Source organism: Eupeodes corollae, chromosome 1, assembly GCF_945859685.1.
Source record: "Eupeodes corollae chromosome 1, idEupCoro1.1, whole genome shotgun sequence".
NCBI classification, from domain to species: Eukaryota; Metazoa; Arthropoda; class Insecta; order Diptera; family Syrphidae; genus Eupeodes; species Eupeodes corollae.
In genome coordinates this window covers 60281827-60298317 of record NC_079147.1, presented here as the reverse complement: position 1 = coordinate 60298317, position 16491 = coordinate 60281827, and the positions used below count along the sequence as shown (strand labels likewise).

Sequence of the window (16491 nt, the reverse complement as noted above, 5' to 3'; positions counted from 1 at the left end):
CAAGTCTAATTTTCGTACTCAAAAATTTCGTAGTTTTTCGTAAAACAGAGCGCTCACGAAAGGGTAAAAAATTTCCCCAATTTACGAATTTTAGCCTAAGAAATTTCTTTTGTGATTTGTGAAAAGTATCAAATTTGATAGAATTTCAAATAAATTAAATAAATGCAATTTATTTCATGTCACTTATAAAATTAAAAATTCTTTTCCAAAGAACAGCAACAAGATAGCAATTTTCAATTTTTCAATTTAATCAAGTTTTTTCATTAAAAAAAAACAGTGGACCAGCATGATGTTGCACATTTACAAAAAATAAATTCCAAATACGAAATTAAACGACACGAAATTTTGACAATCGAATGGTGGAAAAAATTGTTCATTTCCCATTCGCTTACTTTTTTGTAGTTCTGTCTTTTTGTGCGAGAATTTTACCCCCACTCTTTAAAATATCTCTTTTTACGAATTTTAGTGCAGAAACTACGCGAACGGACCTATTATGTTTGTAATATTTAATCTGTTCGTTTTCATTTCTTTAAAAATTTGAAACACATTTTAATTCAGATGTACATCGTTTTATTCAGTTTTTGTATGAATGCGATATGAACTAATCAAATATAGTTATAATTATACTTCACATCTTACTTCATTCATTTAGCTTAATGTTAAAGAACATTAATGAACATTTCGATAATAGGTAGGTAGGTGTATTAATACTTTTTGCGCTCATACAATTTTTGTTGGAATTTATAAATATTTTTGTTTTTCTTAATGAATAATTTTATACGCTTAAATAAATTTATCGATTCAATTACAATTTCAATCGCATATTATACTCATGAATAATCTATTCATCAGAGTTTGATTCATTATCTTCTTCGTCGTTTTCTTCTTCTTCTTCATTGCCTTCGGTCTCTTCATCTTCACTAGAATCGTCCTTCTTTTTAGAAGGTCGTCCACGTCCTTTGCTACTATTTGACTTCTTTGCTTGGGTTTTATTGCCATTTTTCTTAGTTGCACCTTTGGGACGACCACGTCCACGTTTCGCTGGTGTCTCCCCATCGGTATTGCTAGCAGGCTTGTCTTCTTTTTTCGAATTGGATGAAACATGGGTTCGCTTTGAATATATAAACAAAAAATGATTACAGATTATTAAACTATCATAGATACTCGGTTAGTTTTCTAAAATAAGGATTATTGTGATGGTTAAGTTTATAAATATTTCAAAACTAGAAACGATAAGAGCAAAAATCTCTTCTTTTTTATATTTCTATTCTTAATTTTAAACCAAGCTAATATATTTTAATAAAATAATATTCACCTTTTCAGCAGCGGATGAGCGGCCCCTTTTTTTTACTTCAACGTTTTCCGAATCTGACATTGTTTATTATTTATCCACTTATTTAAACGTCCTAAAAATAAATAATATAAAATAATAGTTATATATTAGTTTAAACAAAAATAGATGTTATTTTTCAAAAATTTAAGTGTTCTAACGCTCTAGATGAGAAATGTCATTGGTTTGACACTTAAGAATGTCAAAGTTAGTTGACACTTCATGGTGAATCGTTACGGTAAATGGCAAGAGCTTTTTAGCCATTCTGAGTGATATTTTTGTTTTCAAAAACTCACCCTAATAGGAAAATGACAAAGCGATTTTGACATTAGTTGAGGCGTTCACTTTCATAACAAAAACTTGCGTTTACATAAGTCAATTTCTGTCATCGCAAAATTTGGTAATGGTTATAACGAAAATATGCCAAAATGTAAAACTTTTTCCTTAGTTTTTGATTTTATGATTTAAAAAAAAAACATTATTTAGGGTAGAAGCCAAATGAGCATATTGCCACAAATTTCCAGGGAGGTGTCTTTGAATTATAAGTAGAAATGCTGGATGGGATTCTTAGGCAGTGGATTTAAATTCTCTTTGTGACTAATCAGCTAAGTATCGACATCATTTGGGTCAAAAAAGTCACCTTGTCATAAGCGTCCAGCGTTCCAGAAGTGTTCCTGTGCACTGGACGCATTCGTGTTACTTAACGCCTCTCAATTATTTAAATGGGGCTGTGCTGTCATTGGCTTATGTCAATAAACTATCAACTCTTGAAGCCCTTAAAGTCAATATTTAAGCCACCATGACGCCATACAGTAAAAAAATTGAAAAAGTGGACTGATCACATGGATTATATAACTCGTAGTAGCGGCGGCGGCGGACTACATAATTTCTGAAATTTATCTATGTACGTATGATCTGACACCTAAGTTGTTTCTTTATAGAAGGTTAGTAGTAGTCAGAAGATGGCTGACAATTAAGTGTCAGATAGCTAGTTAAATATTTCCCAATAAATTGTTGGACATCTTTGCATATTTAAAACTAATATGTGTTATCATGAAGCAAGTTTCACAATTTGTTCGGCAATGATCTTACAATTTACTGTCAAAAACTGTGTTTTGAAATTTGACCAGTTTATAATTCTAATATTTGAGAGATTTTCGTATTTTTAAGCGGTCCCTAGACTATCAATATTATTTTGCAATATTTGATATTGCACAATATGAGTCTAGGGCTCATATTGAAGGGTTGTGAATAGTCTGTGGATGTGTTTGCACAATATTTTGTGCCCCTCCCTGAATTAAATGTCAAAATGGCAAACAATAACAATAAAAAGGAGGAACGCAATCGAAGTGTATGAAACTGTGCCTACTTTGTGAAATGCGAAGTGTAAAGAATATTCCAACAGAAATGTTAAAAGTGATTGATACGAAAAAATGCTTGCAAAATACCGCGAAAGATAGCCCGACGCTGATAAGGCTAAATTGGATGCTTCTTACTTTTGTAATAATTTATGTCAACTACAAGTCACACAGACTTTATAGAATAAAGAGCATTCCACTTGAAGGTTTCATATTGAATATCCCGATATTTGGGACAGCTGTCACTTTTGAAACCTTCAAAAAATAAGGCTAAACTGATCCAAAAACTAAACTCTTTGGAACCAATTACAGGAAAGAACTAAACAAATTTCTAATTCGGAAAAAAGTGGCGCTGTAACCGACGAAGTTTTTAAACCAAGTTTGTGGTATTTTGATGCGCTGCATTTTTTAAGGACATTATGCTCATCAAAGAGCAGCATGATCAACAAAAGCAAATGATACAAAATCCGGAAATGTCTCAGGTAATTTTTTATTTTGTATTTATATATCATCGAGCATGATGTTGAAGCACAAATAAAGAACTGTCAAATGATTTATTGTGCGAAATATTGTTTAGTGTGGGCTACCATTCAATAATATTGTGCAACATATTGTTTAATAATATTGATAGTCTAGGGACCGCTTTAGATGTATAAACACAATTTTATACTTTTGCTGTCAAAACTGAGATTAGATTTTCAATGATTCGCACAATTCAAAAAGGAAGAAATGAAATGCAACGGTAATTGGATTGATAAGTGAGAATGAATAGTAAATAGTGCTTATATTTAAATCCTCTGATCAGTCAATCCATCTGAGAAATTTCCCAAAATTCTTAGAAATATAAACTGGCCAATTTCCTAGCTTGTTTTTCACTCAAAGATCTGTTAATATGACGTGATGACCTACCGCTTTCGATGAACACTTAATTTAAGTATAATTTGAAAACAAAATTTGTCTTAAACTGCGAATACTTTCTTAAACAAGATTTCATGTCATAGATTTTAGTTGAGTGGAATTTTTTCACATGGCACAAAACTATACACAAAAAAAAAGTTGGGATTAGTTTACATTATTCATAACTCAGGAGTGAATGTGATGAAAGCGAAGAATCAAACAATTCAATTTTATCCCTATTGAATCTTATCGATGATGATTCAAGTTCCAGTTGTAGCTCCACAACTTCTGAAAATGTTCCTGCAAATCACAAAAATCAAAAAATGTTGAAAATACTTTTACGTGGAATTTTTTGAAATCATTCTTGAAATTGAAAATGGTTGTAAGAAACACTTAGGTGACATAAATTAGAACTCAGAACCGTCTGAACCATCTCAATGAAGAGAGTAGTTTTGAAATGACGGTGGGTTGTATGTAACACTTCCAAGAATTTCGAGAGAAAATCATACAAAATTCTTAAAAGTGTTACATACAACCCACCGTCATTTCAAAACTACTCTCTTCATTGAGATGGTTCAGACGGTTCTGAGTTCTAATTTATGTCACCTAAGTGTTTCTTACAACCATTTTCAATTTAAAGAATGATTTCAAAAAATTCCCATGTAAAAGTATTTTCAACATTTTTTTCTGCTGCAGCTTTCTCGATTTTATTTATATTTTTTGACATTTAAAGCAGGGTTGCCCATAGAACATTTTGCTCAATGATTTTTTTTGTTCCTTTTTTTGGGGAAAATAATACCCATAAATTATGTCAAATATACATTTTTTTGGACTTAATTATTTGAATTCACCAATTAATTAGCTTTGTTAAAATATCTAATTATTTCATGGATTATATACCAAATAAATAAATATAAAGCTTCTCGCTTTCTATTTAAAAAAATATTTTATTTCAGTCAAATTGAAATGTTTATATGGCAATACAGGTTTTATTTAATTTGTTTGCAATGATACCAACATTTACATGTGAAATCACAATGATAGAGCGCTCCTTGTTGTGAAAAAAAGAATTAAATTTTGGATCTCAAATTGAGATCCAAACACAAAGCAGGATCTTGTGTTGTTGTTGTAATGCATGTAAATCCAAGATCCGGATCAGATCATGGTGATAATAAAACGCGGCTAATTATTAATAATTCAGGAGCGTCTGAACCGATTTTACTGACAGTTAATGGAATTGTGTGAAATTGAAACACAAATCAATGGAACGATTCGTTTCACTTTTGAACATAAAAGTATCAGCTGTTCAGGAAAATGAATTTCCGTCCGGAAAATAGAGAAAAATAAATGTGTAACTAAACTTCTTTTTCCCAAAAAAAAATTTTTGTGTGGTTTCCGATCGATTGCATAGTGGGACCTCTGGCGTGACAGTTCTACGCACTTACCATAATGCCACGGGTCCTACAATTGTGCGAATTGGTTATTAAAAAAGAGGCTGGGATGCGAAACAAACTGATAACTTCCCATCCCGTCTGTCGATTTGTCTTTCTTAAAATTGTGTCTATATGTATTTTTACCAAATTTGCGCACTATTTTTTGTAGATTTTATTTTGTATGAAAAAACGGACTGTTGGATTTTTATATAAAAATTACTGAAAACAATATTTTCTGTGAAATAAAATAAGTTTAAAGCCAATATTTTTCATTTTTAAAAAGCTATTTGAGCCGAAAGTAAATTTTTACTAAGTTTTAGTATTGTTTTTTTTTTTTAGAGTTTTATATTTTGTAAAAAAAACTGTCAATTCGAATTTTTAAATATTTGACCAAATTTTGAAAACAATATTTCTTATAAGATAAAATTAGTTTGAAGCCAATATTTAAAATTTTTGAAGAGATATTTGAGTCGAAAATCAATTTTTACCAACTTTTATACATTTCTTTTAAGGTTTTTATTTTTTGTAAAAAAACTGTCAATTCGATTTTTCTCAAAATTTGTCCTTATGTTGAAAACAATATTTCTTATAAGAATAAATTAGTAAGAACAAATTATCTCAAAGTTTTTAAAAAATATTTGAGTCGAAAATCATTTTTTACGAACTTTTGTTAATTTTTTTTTCGGTTTTTAATTTTTTGTACAAAAACTGTCAATTTGATTTTTTTCAAACTTTAACTGAATGTTGACAACAAGATTTTTTGAAAGATAAAAGTAAATTGAAGCCAATATCTCAAAGTTTTGAAAAGATATTTGAGTCGAAAATCAATTTTTATCAACTTTTATACATTTTTTGTTAGGTTTTTATTTTTTGTAAAAAAACTGTCTATTCGATTTTTTTATCAGATGTCAAAAACATTATTCTTCGTCGCACAAAATTGTTTTAAAGATAAAATCATATTTCAGTCGTAAAATTTTGGAGGTGACAAATTTTTTTTCAGTTTTTTTGATTTATAAAAAAAACCGTTAAATGGATTTTTTTCAAAAACATTTTTTTTTTATATCACGTTACAATACATTATATAAAATTTAATTCAAGTCTCTAGCGTTTTTGGTTCGTAAGATATTTAGGGTTAACCAAAATTGTCACCCTTTTTCAAACTGCTATGGTAAAAAAACCACCCACGCAATTTTCTTGAGCCCTTTCTGCATCTTTCTGCCTTATTATCTGTAACAAAATTTATTTAAAATCGATATTCGATTCTGGTTCTTGAGCTATGGACAACGAAAAAAACGTAGCGAACGTACGGACGTACGAACGTACAGACATCTTTCTAAAAATCTTTTATTTCGACTCTACGGACCTTGAAACGTCAAGAAATGTCAAAATTTTCAATTTGACAAATCGGACCCATTACAATAACTTCCTATGGGAAGTTAAAAATGTATAAAAGTTCGTAACAATTGATATTCTAGTTTTATCTTTTAAAATAGATTATTTTCAACATTCAGTAAAATTTTGAAAAAAAAATCAAATCGACAATTTTTTAACAACAAATTAAAAACCTAAACAAAATTTAATACAATTTTTTAAAAATTGTTTTTCGACGTAATTATCTTTTCAAAACTTAAAACTGATTTTATCTTATAAGAAATACTGTTTTTAACATTCCATAAAATTTTGAGAAAAATCGAATTGTTGTTTTTTTTACAAAAAATAAAAACCTAAAAAGAAATTAATAAAAAATGGTAAAAATTGATTTTCGACTCAAACATATTTTCAAAACTTTGAGATATTGCTTTTAACTTACTTTTATCTTTCAAAAAATATTGTTGTCAACACTCAGTAAAATTTTGAAAAAAAACGAATTGACAGTTTTTCTTAAAAAAAAAAAACCTACAAAAAATGTATAAAAGTTCGTAACAATTGATTTTCGACTTAAATATCTTTTCAAAACTTTGAGACATTTGCTTCAAACTAGTTTTATCTTTTAAAATATATTGTTTTCAACATTCAGTCAAATTTTGAAAATAAAAACAAATTGACAGTTTTTTTACAAGAAAAAACAATACTAAAACTATTGGCTTCAAACTTATTTCATTTCACAGAAAATATTGTTTTCGATATTAAATAAAATAAAACCTTCAAAAAATAGTAGCCTCTTTTTACCTGTTTTTTTTTTTCATTACTGTAAAACAACTGAAATAGTTGTCACTTAGTAACAGTTATGGGATTAAGATGGTATAAATATATATAAATAAAATTTCAAAAACTATAAATATAAAATTTAACAAAATATACAATTTAATAACATATTATAATTGGAATATAACGAATGTTTTTTTTTAAACATGTGATTTTCAATTTGGCAATACTTTATTTGGAGTTGGTCTTTTTGACAGTTGTCACTCGATTGCATATTCAACAGACATAATCCTGAACAATCGTTTGCAAATCACACAAATTTATTACCAAATAGTGGTACTAAAATCTAAATCTAAATTGAAGGAAACTTTTGGTAAGCGTTTTATCTAGAAAGAAAATATTCGGCACCTTTTAGCTGACATACGGCCTCAATTGCTGCAAAAGATGTCGAAAGTTTGGCGTCTCGGCTGAAATTTATTTGGGCCATTTTCACAAAATCATTTAAAAAAAAATAATGCCAAACCATTCCTTTTGAAAACCACAAGCGTAAAAAAAACCCTTTACTATTCCGTTTCTCCGTATCTTTATATCAATCCAGTAGCGTAGCGTGGGGGGGGGCAATGGTTTGAGGGGCGGCAAAAAAAAAAGGTTACCAAAACAAAAAACCCTGCACTAGTTTGAGGGTGGCAAAAAAAAGGTAACCAAAACAAAAGAACCCTGACATAATTTTCGGTAAACAGAATTTCGTATAGGGTGGCATCCAATCGACCTGTATCTATACCACCACAAACTTCATTTAACCAGAAATTTAACATAAGTATTAGTCTGAAAATCTACGATGGTAAATCTTTTGCGAATTACGATCCACCCATCACACATTCAGATCAACAACAAAATCTTAAATAAACATTGCTTCACGATTAGCGGTTGTTGCGACCGAAAATCTCATAATCTCGAAGATAAGACCAGAGAGGGACAATCAATGTTCTGTTCAACCAATGGATTCAATAACTGGACCCAAAGTACAGAACCATGAGTGAGGTCCAAAACATAACATAAATGTTTGCAAATGGAAAGAATTGGAAGTAAGACTTCAGAAAGATCAAACCATTGATCGAACTGAGGAAAAACTCTTGGCTAATAAATCAAAAAAATGGCAAGAAATTCTTGTTAGAATGGTTGACATCATTATATTCCTAGCAAAACAAACTTTAGCTTTTCGTGGCCATAGAGAAGACCCTACAAGCTCTAAAAGAGGCAACTTCTTAGAACTAGTACATCTCATCTCAAAGTATAAACCAGTCTTTCGTTAGCATATTGTTAGAATAAAAATGAATGAAAAAATATCAACAAGTTATGTGTCGCCACAAATTCAAAATGAATTTATAAACATTTTAGGAGAAGAAGTTCGACATCAAATTATTTCTGAGGTGAAAAAAGCGAAATACTATTCAATAATTTTTTATAACACTCCTGATATTTCCCATAAAGACCAGACCAGTCAAGTGTTGCGGTATATAAAAATTAAAGATCATCATATAAAAGTGGTGGAATACTTTGTTGATTTCATTGAAACGAAAGATAAAACTGCTGAGGGCATTGCCGAGATGATCCTTTGTAAACTAAAAACCAACGGCCTCAATATAATGGATTACAGGGGTCAAGCTTACGACAATGCCGCTGTTATGGCCGGAAAAAACACAGGAGTCCAAAAAACATTCAAGACATAAACCCGAAAGCCCAGTTCGTTCGATGCGCAAATCACTCTTTAAATCTTGAGTCTTCGACTCAGTTACTTTTTTCGGAACATTGGAACGATGCTATGTGTTTTTTTGCAATGTCAACTCATCGGTGGGACGTCCTGATTGCGACTACTGGTAAATCGTCGAAAAGGATTTAAGAAACAAGATGGAGTGCAAGAGCGGATTCTGTGGAGACCACATACTCTTACTATGAGGATATTTTAAATTCTATAGAAAAGCTTACTGAGACAGGAAAGCTGAAATACGATAACAGATGCAGGAACTTTGCTTAAAGCAATGCAATCCTTTTCTTCTCTCTGCTTTTTGGGCTTTTGGAAACCAGTTTTTTATATGAAATAAATGATTGTCAAATTTACTTACAAACCGAAGATCTTGACCTTTATCAGTGTGCAGCTAAAATCAGTGCTCTACTGACTTTTCTTAAAGACACAAGAGAAAAATTAGTCAATGATGCTCTTGTTTACGCAAGGAATTTGTGTGAGAGCTTAGGCATTTCGTTGGATCCTCCCAGAGGGAAAAAAAGGAAGTACATCTTTGGTGATGGAAGCACAGATGTTGGTCTGTCTTATGACGAAGAGTTAAGAAGAAAATTGTTTTCTTTCTTAGATAAAATCATCGTCAAAATCAAGGAGAGATTTAACCAATTGCAAAGTTTGGCCAAAAAATTCGACTTTCTTTCAGCTAGCTACTGGCTGAAAATTTTGATTACGATTCGGAACTTTCATTCAATGAGCAAATGACCATGATGTATCTCACGATGATTTCAAAATAGAACGTGGTCCATTAAGAGCCTTTGCATCTTCCTTGGAAAGACTTTACGATCTTGAAAGAACAAACCCGCTTGAAATATTAAATTTCATAGTACGACTGAATTAGAAACAATTTTGCCAAACATTACCATTATGCTGAGTATTTTTTTTTAACAATAGCAATAAGCAATGCCCGATGTGAGAGGAGTTTTTCAAAACTAAAACTAATAAAAAACTATCTCAGGTCAACAATGAGTACTCGAAGGTTAAGTAACCTAGGAATTCTAGAAATAGAAATGCAAAAAACTGATGCGATTGACACCGAAAGAATAAAAAGAGGCTGGGATGCGAATTACACTGATAACTTCCCATCCCGTCTGTCGATTTGTCTTGCTTCAAAGTTTGTTTATATGTAATCGTATCAATTTTACCAAACTTGCGTAGGTACTATTTTTTGTAGATTTTGTTTTTTATGAAAAAACGGACTGTTAGATTTTTATATAAAAATCACTGAATATCGAAAACAATATTTTCAGTAAAATAAAATAATCTTTTAGCCAGTATTTTTAATTTTTTTTTTACAAAAACTATCAATTCGATTTTTTTCAAAATTTTACTAAATGTTAACAACAATATTTTTTGAAAGATAAAAGTAGTTAAAAGCCAATATCTACAATTTTTGAAAAGATATTTAAGTCGAAAATCAATTTTTACCAACTTTTGTTAATTTTTTTCGGTTTTAAATTTTTTGTGAAAAAAACCGTCAATTCGATTTTGTACAAAAATTTTACTGAATGTTGACAACAAAGTGTTTTGAAAGATGAAAGTAAAGTAAAGCCAATATCTCAAAGTTTTGAAAAGTTATTTGAGTCGAAAAATAATTTTTACCAACTTATATACATTTTTTTTAAGGTTTTTATTTTTTGTAAAAAAACTGTCAATTCGATTTTTCTCAAAATTTTATCGAATGTTGAAAACAATATTTCTTGTAAGATAAAATAAGTTTGAAGTCTAACTTTCAAGATTTTGAAAAGATATTTGAGTCGAAAATCAATTTTTACCAACTTTTATACATTTTTTTTAGGTTTTTATTTTTTGTAAAAAAACTGTCAATTCGAATTTTTTCAAACTTTAACTGAATGTTGACAACAAGATTTTTTGAAAGATAAAAGTAAATTAAAGCCAATATCTCAAAGTTTTGAAAAGATATTTGAGTCGAAAATCAATTTTTACCAACTTTTATAATTTTTTTTTTTAGGTTTTTATTTTTTGTAAAAAAAACTGTCAATTCGATTTTTTTCAAACTTTAACTGCATGTTGACAACAAGATTTTTTAAAAGACAAAAGCCAATATCTCAAAGTTTTGAAAAGATATTCGAGTCGAAAATCAATTTTTACCAACTTTTATAAATTTTTTTTTAGGTTTTTATTTTTTGTAAAAAAACTGTGAGTTCGATTTTTTTCAAAATTTTATCAGAAGTCAAAAACATTATTCTTCGTTGTACAAAATTGTTTTAGAGATGAAATCATATTTCAGTCGTAAAATTTTGGAGGTGACAAATTTTTTTTTTTCAGTTTTATTGATTTAAAAAAAAAAACCGTTATATTGATTTTTTTCAAAAAATATACCTGTTTGGTATCTCGTTACAATATATTATACAAAATTTCATTCAAGTCTCTAGCATTTTTGGTTCGTAAGATATTTAGGGTTAACCAAAATTTTCACATTTTTTTCAAACTGCTATGGTAAAAAAACCACCCACGCAATTTGCTTGAGAGCCCTTTCTGCATCTTTCTGCCTTATTATCTGTATAACAAAATTTATTTGAAGTCGATATCTCTTCTGGTTCTTGAGCTATGGACGACGAAAAAAACGTCGCGAACGTACGGACGTACGGACGTACAAACGTACGTACACACGCACGCACAGACATCTTTCTAAAAATCTTTTATTTCGACTCTAGGGACCTTGAAACGTCGAGAAATGTCAAAATTTTCAATTTGACAAATCGGACCCATTACAATAACTTCCTATGGGAAGTTAATAAAAGAATTTGTGTGTAAAAAACAAAGAAGGCAAATAATTTAAAGATTTTCTACGTTTTATAAATTATTAAATATAGGTAACGTACATAAGTCAATGTCAGTTGAGTTGCTTGGCACAATGTAATTATCTTTCTTAATCTTAATTTATTTTTTGAGCTTTTTTTCAATATGGTTATAATCGATATACATCACCTACAAATAAATGGATACTCTGTAAGTATAGTTCATTATGGAAGAAATTGTAGTGTTCACCAACTTTGACAAAAAAAAATTGGGGCGGCAAAAACCCACGCTACGCCACTGTAGCAATCGCACTTTAAAGTGTTCTCCTAAAAAACAAATGGTCACACTTAAATAAGCCCCCCAAAAAGCTCTTCAGCAAAACCAAAAATGCAATCACAATGATACTCGTTTCGAAGATAATGACAATGAGGTAGTAATTAAATTTGTTTGGTTCCATTTAAAAGGCTTCCATCAAGAAGTACTTCCTTTAATCAACAGATATTAAATATGTATGTAGCCCCACGTGCAAGTTATAAACACTCAACTGTACCTCAAGCAGGAAATAAGAGGAAATAATAATAATAATAATAATAAAATAATAAAGATAATAATAACAAAACAAGATAACAATAAAAATAGAACATAACAGATATTTTATGACCAACCAAATAACAAAATAAGATAAAGATACAAAAAGTAATTAACCAACACAAACATAAAAGATATACAAAAAGTAATTAACCAACACAAACATAAAGGAAACAAAACGATATAAATAGATGCAACACGGAAGGAGTTTCCAGTAGTTACAGAGTAGTACGTAAGAACTATGCATGTGAAACTATTTAAATATTCCATCTTGTTGAATAGAAAATAAAGTTAATATTTAAAAATATATTTTTTTGAACTAACCTTTTTTATTTTTTCGACGGATAAAAATAATTTGCAAGAAAAACCACATGAAGAGAAGATCATTTAAGACTTCAAACCAAATAAAATCTAATATTGAGTTACATAACGGTATTTCTTTGTCTTCTCGGACAATCAGGCGGCGGTTGAATGAAATTCAATTAAGGGGCACACAGAAAAAACAATTCGTCTCAAAAAAAAATATGATTTTTGGAAAAACGTGCTCTGGAGTAATGAATCAAAGTTCTGCAGATTCGGATCAGATGGAAAAAAATATGTTTGGCGTCCACCTAACCAACAATACAACCGAAAGTACACTCTCAAAACAATTAAACACGGAGGAGGAAATGTAATGTTGTGAGGAGCTTTCTCTTGGCACGGCGCCGCCGATCCACTGATGTTGTCCCCAAATCCCGTTTCGGAAACCAATCAGTCCACAATGTCTACACCACATTCTGTTAATCCGATACCAATGGGTGCACTGTTATCCTCTCCAGAGCCCGATTTGACAAACAATGATGCACCAACGTCATCAACTTCATTCTAAAAGTTTTCTCCATCTCATATTGTAGCTGTTCCCAAAGCACCCGTTAAAAAAAGAGTTTCTAAGCGCAGGGGAAAGACTGCAATAATTACAAGCTCTCCTTACAAGGCGCAGCTAGAGGCTGAGTCCACGAAGTCCAAGCCTCTTGTTATGAAAAAGAAAAAAGCCTCAACAAAAAAGAAAACTACCAGGAAGGAAGAATCTTCAGAAAGCGAGGAGGACGAAGAGTGTCTTTATTGTGGGCATTTATACTCCCAGTCTACAGAAGGATGGATTTCCTGCAGATCATGTGGTAAGTGGGCACATTGTTCTTGTGCTGGAGAGGATGATGTTGACGATGAATCTAGCCACATTTGCTCCAGTTGCAACCCAGTTTAGCTTTGCGCCCGTCATGCCCCACATATGTCCATTGTGCCCCAGTACCGGGGTAGAATGGGCAAATTCTATCATTTACTAAAATTAATTTAACGTACTGAATTATTTTTTTTTATTTATTTTTCTTTTGTGTACTAACGTATTTATCAATTTTCTATCTAATAAAATTGTTTTGGAGAAAATAAACACATTTTTGCAGTTTTTATAACAAGAAATCCTTAAGGGGCCCGTTATGCCCGGCTTCCCCTAATGACAAAAGTTTTCTTACAGAAATAACTGAAACTAAGACACTTATGGTTCCTAATACATTAAGAAATATATGAAATTTAATTTAAGCAATAAAAACTTTATGTGTATAAACCTTAAATGCTCCTTTCACTTGAATTTAATAAAAGATCAAAATTGACAATAATATGTGCTATTTATACAACCACCACTGTAGTTCCTATATGTCCCAAGTTAAAAATGGTAAAACTTAAATAAGCCCCACAAAAGCTCTTCAGCAAAACCAAAAATGCAATCACAATGATACTCGTTTCGAAGATAATGAGGTAGTAATTAAATTTGTTTGGTTCCATTCAAAAGGTTTCCATCAAGAAGTACTTCCTTTAATCAACAGATATTAAATATGTATGGATGTAGAATGTATAATAAATTGTCTCTCTGTCTTTTTATTACCCATGTTGCAGCTGCCAATAATTTCCCGAACCTATAAACAAACAGAATTAGACTTGAAAAAGACAAAAGAGAGGGAATAGTTTCAAATTGTTTACAATAAAACTTGGGCGCGCATTCGTTGGGCGCATGAATATTGTTCGTGTATCTACAACAAGTATCTAGCAGACAGAGGAACATATTAAAATATTGTACTTTCTAAGCATAACAAATATACCACATGAAATTTAGATTTTATTACATCTTTGAAATAAAAATCAATGGATGTGTACCTATCTAGATCTGAAGATAGTGAACTTATTTATTTATTCAAAAACTTCTAACTAATAAAGATACAATATTTCATCATTTTACTGAAATTTTCTTTTCTTTTTTTTCAACTACTTACACTTAATTTCATACATTTTTTAACTAGGCTATGAAAATATGAATAAATCATCGTCCTTATCAAATACTATTTTTATATCAGTGATGGAAGCAATAAGATGGTAAAGAAGTCTTAAAAGCAGCCCAATTTTGATTTCTATTTTATTTCCACAACCGAGACAGAGGGTAAAATTCTTGTTCATCCAAAGACTCAAAATCGATATTGGAATTTATCTTTTCTTCTCACAAGAAAATTTAAATAAATTAAACTATTGGGTGGCTTTTTAATGGATTTTTAAAATTTAAATTTATTGCTGAATAGCTGAATGAAAAAAATGTTACCATAAATAATTAACAACCTTCCGTCAATTTCATAGATATACATTTTTCTCATCAACAAAGAAACACAATTTGGGGCGGAAAAATACCTCAATTTATGGAGTATTGAATTTAATTTTTTTCACACTCTAGGATTTTCAAGTGGATGGAGATAGTTTAAAAAATGATTTTTTAAATTATTTTTTTTTTTTTTGTTGCTAAAACTCACCGAAATAAAATTTCGTTTACTCTTTTTTTTTTTAATTTGTTCTCAACTTAGTACACTCTCGAAACCAAAGCCAAAGCGTTCCTACACGTATCGCGTTTTTGACTTTTATGCCAGTCAGAGTCAGTATCTATACTTCTCCAGAGAACAGAATGAAGCCTTCTTAGAGATGAAGGACTGCGTGGATTGGACTGTGTGAAATTTTTCATGGGGTTGCACTAAAACAAAAAAATATATAGGAAAAAAGGAATACACACCGCTGCGCGCCACCTTTTAATACGCAGATGTGCTCAGGATAATATCACCATTCAGCATATACATATATGTATAACGGGGAATATGTTATATCTTTATTTATTTAAGTCCTGTTGTAAGACACAGAGCAATAAAACTCCCTTCCGAGTTGCGATCTAATCGCAGCATGGGATAATAATATGAATGCGTTGCGTAGCGTATGGCAGAAAAAGTACCTGTATTGTTTTAAGGGTTGGATTTCAATGTAGTTTTTAGAATGTGCATTTTTAAGGACCTTTATTTTACATCGCGCTTTTAATATGATGGGCATATAGGGACAGGAGCTATTGGGAAAAATACAAGTTCGAGATGCATCATGTGATTCGTTTAAATGTATGTACAGTCGTGGTCATACAATTAAGCCCTCAATATATAGCAAAAGATTTCGTTAAAAATAAAACAACTTAACACAATGATAAAAAGGAGACTGGGAAGAAAAGTTTGTCTATATGTACTCGTATCAATTTTTGAAAAATTTGCGTACTATTTTTTGTTGATTTTATTTTTTATGAAAAAACGGATTGTTATATTTTTATATAAAAATTACTGAATAATTAAATATTGAAAACAATATTTTCTGTGAAATAAAATAAGTTTGATGCCAATATTTTTGATTTTTGAAAAGCTATTTGAGCCGAAAGTAAATTTTTACCAAGTTTTAGTATTGTTTTTTTTAGAGTTTTATATTTTGTAAAAAAAACTGTCAATTCGAATTTTTAAAAAATTTTACCAAATTTTGAAAACATTATTTCTTATAAGATAAAATTAGTTTGAAGCCAATATTTAAAATTTTTGAAGAGATATTTTTTTTTTTTTTTTAATAATAAACACACACTCAAGGGGATATTACTACCCTTATTATGCAGATGCACAGTGTGAGCACTAGGAAGAGGAGAGAGGGTTTAAAAGGAGATGTCGGTGCACATTGGTTTTGAATTCCTGAATATTGCAATGACTAGTAAAGACAGAGTGTGGTAAGGCATTCCACATTCGCGTAGTACGGCTAAAGAACGAATCTCTGTATTTGACAGTACGACCGAAGTTGGGCTCGAGGGTATAC

General features: G+C 30.4%; 1 protein-coding gene across 1 annotated transcript; it reads right to left on the bottom strand.

The window, feature by feature from the left end:
• Positions 1-547: 547 nt before the first annotated feature.
• Positions 548-15351, bottom strand: LOC129942880 (nucleolin-like). The gene is made up of 3 exons (XM_056051998.1): positions 15141-15351; positions 1316-1406; positions 548-1111 (listed from the first exon to the last, which is right to left on the bottom strand). Exons 2-3 carry the CDS (start codon positions 1373-1375, stop codon positions 842-844), a joined length of 330 nt encoding a protein of 109 aa, XP_055907973.1. The 5' UTR covers positions 1376-1406; positions 15141-15351; the 3' UTR covers positions 548-841.
• Positions 15352-16491: the final 1140 nt, after the last annotated feature.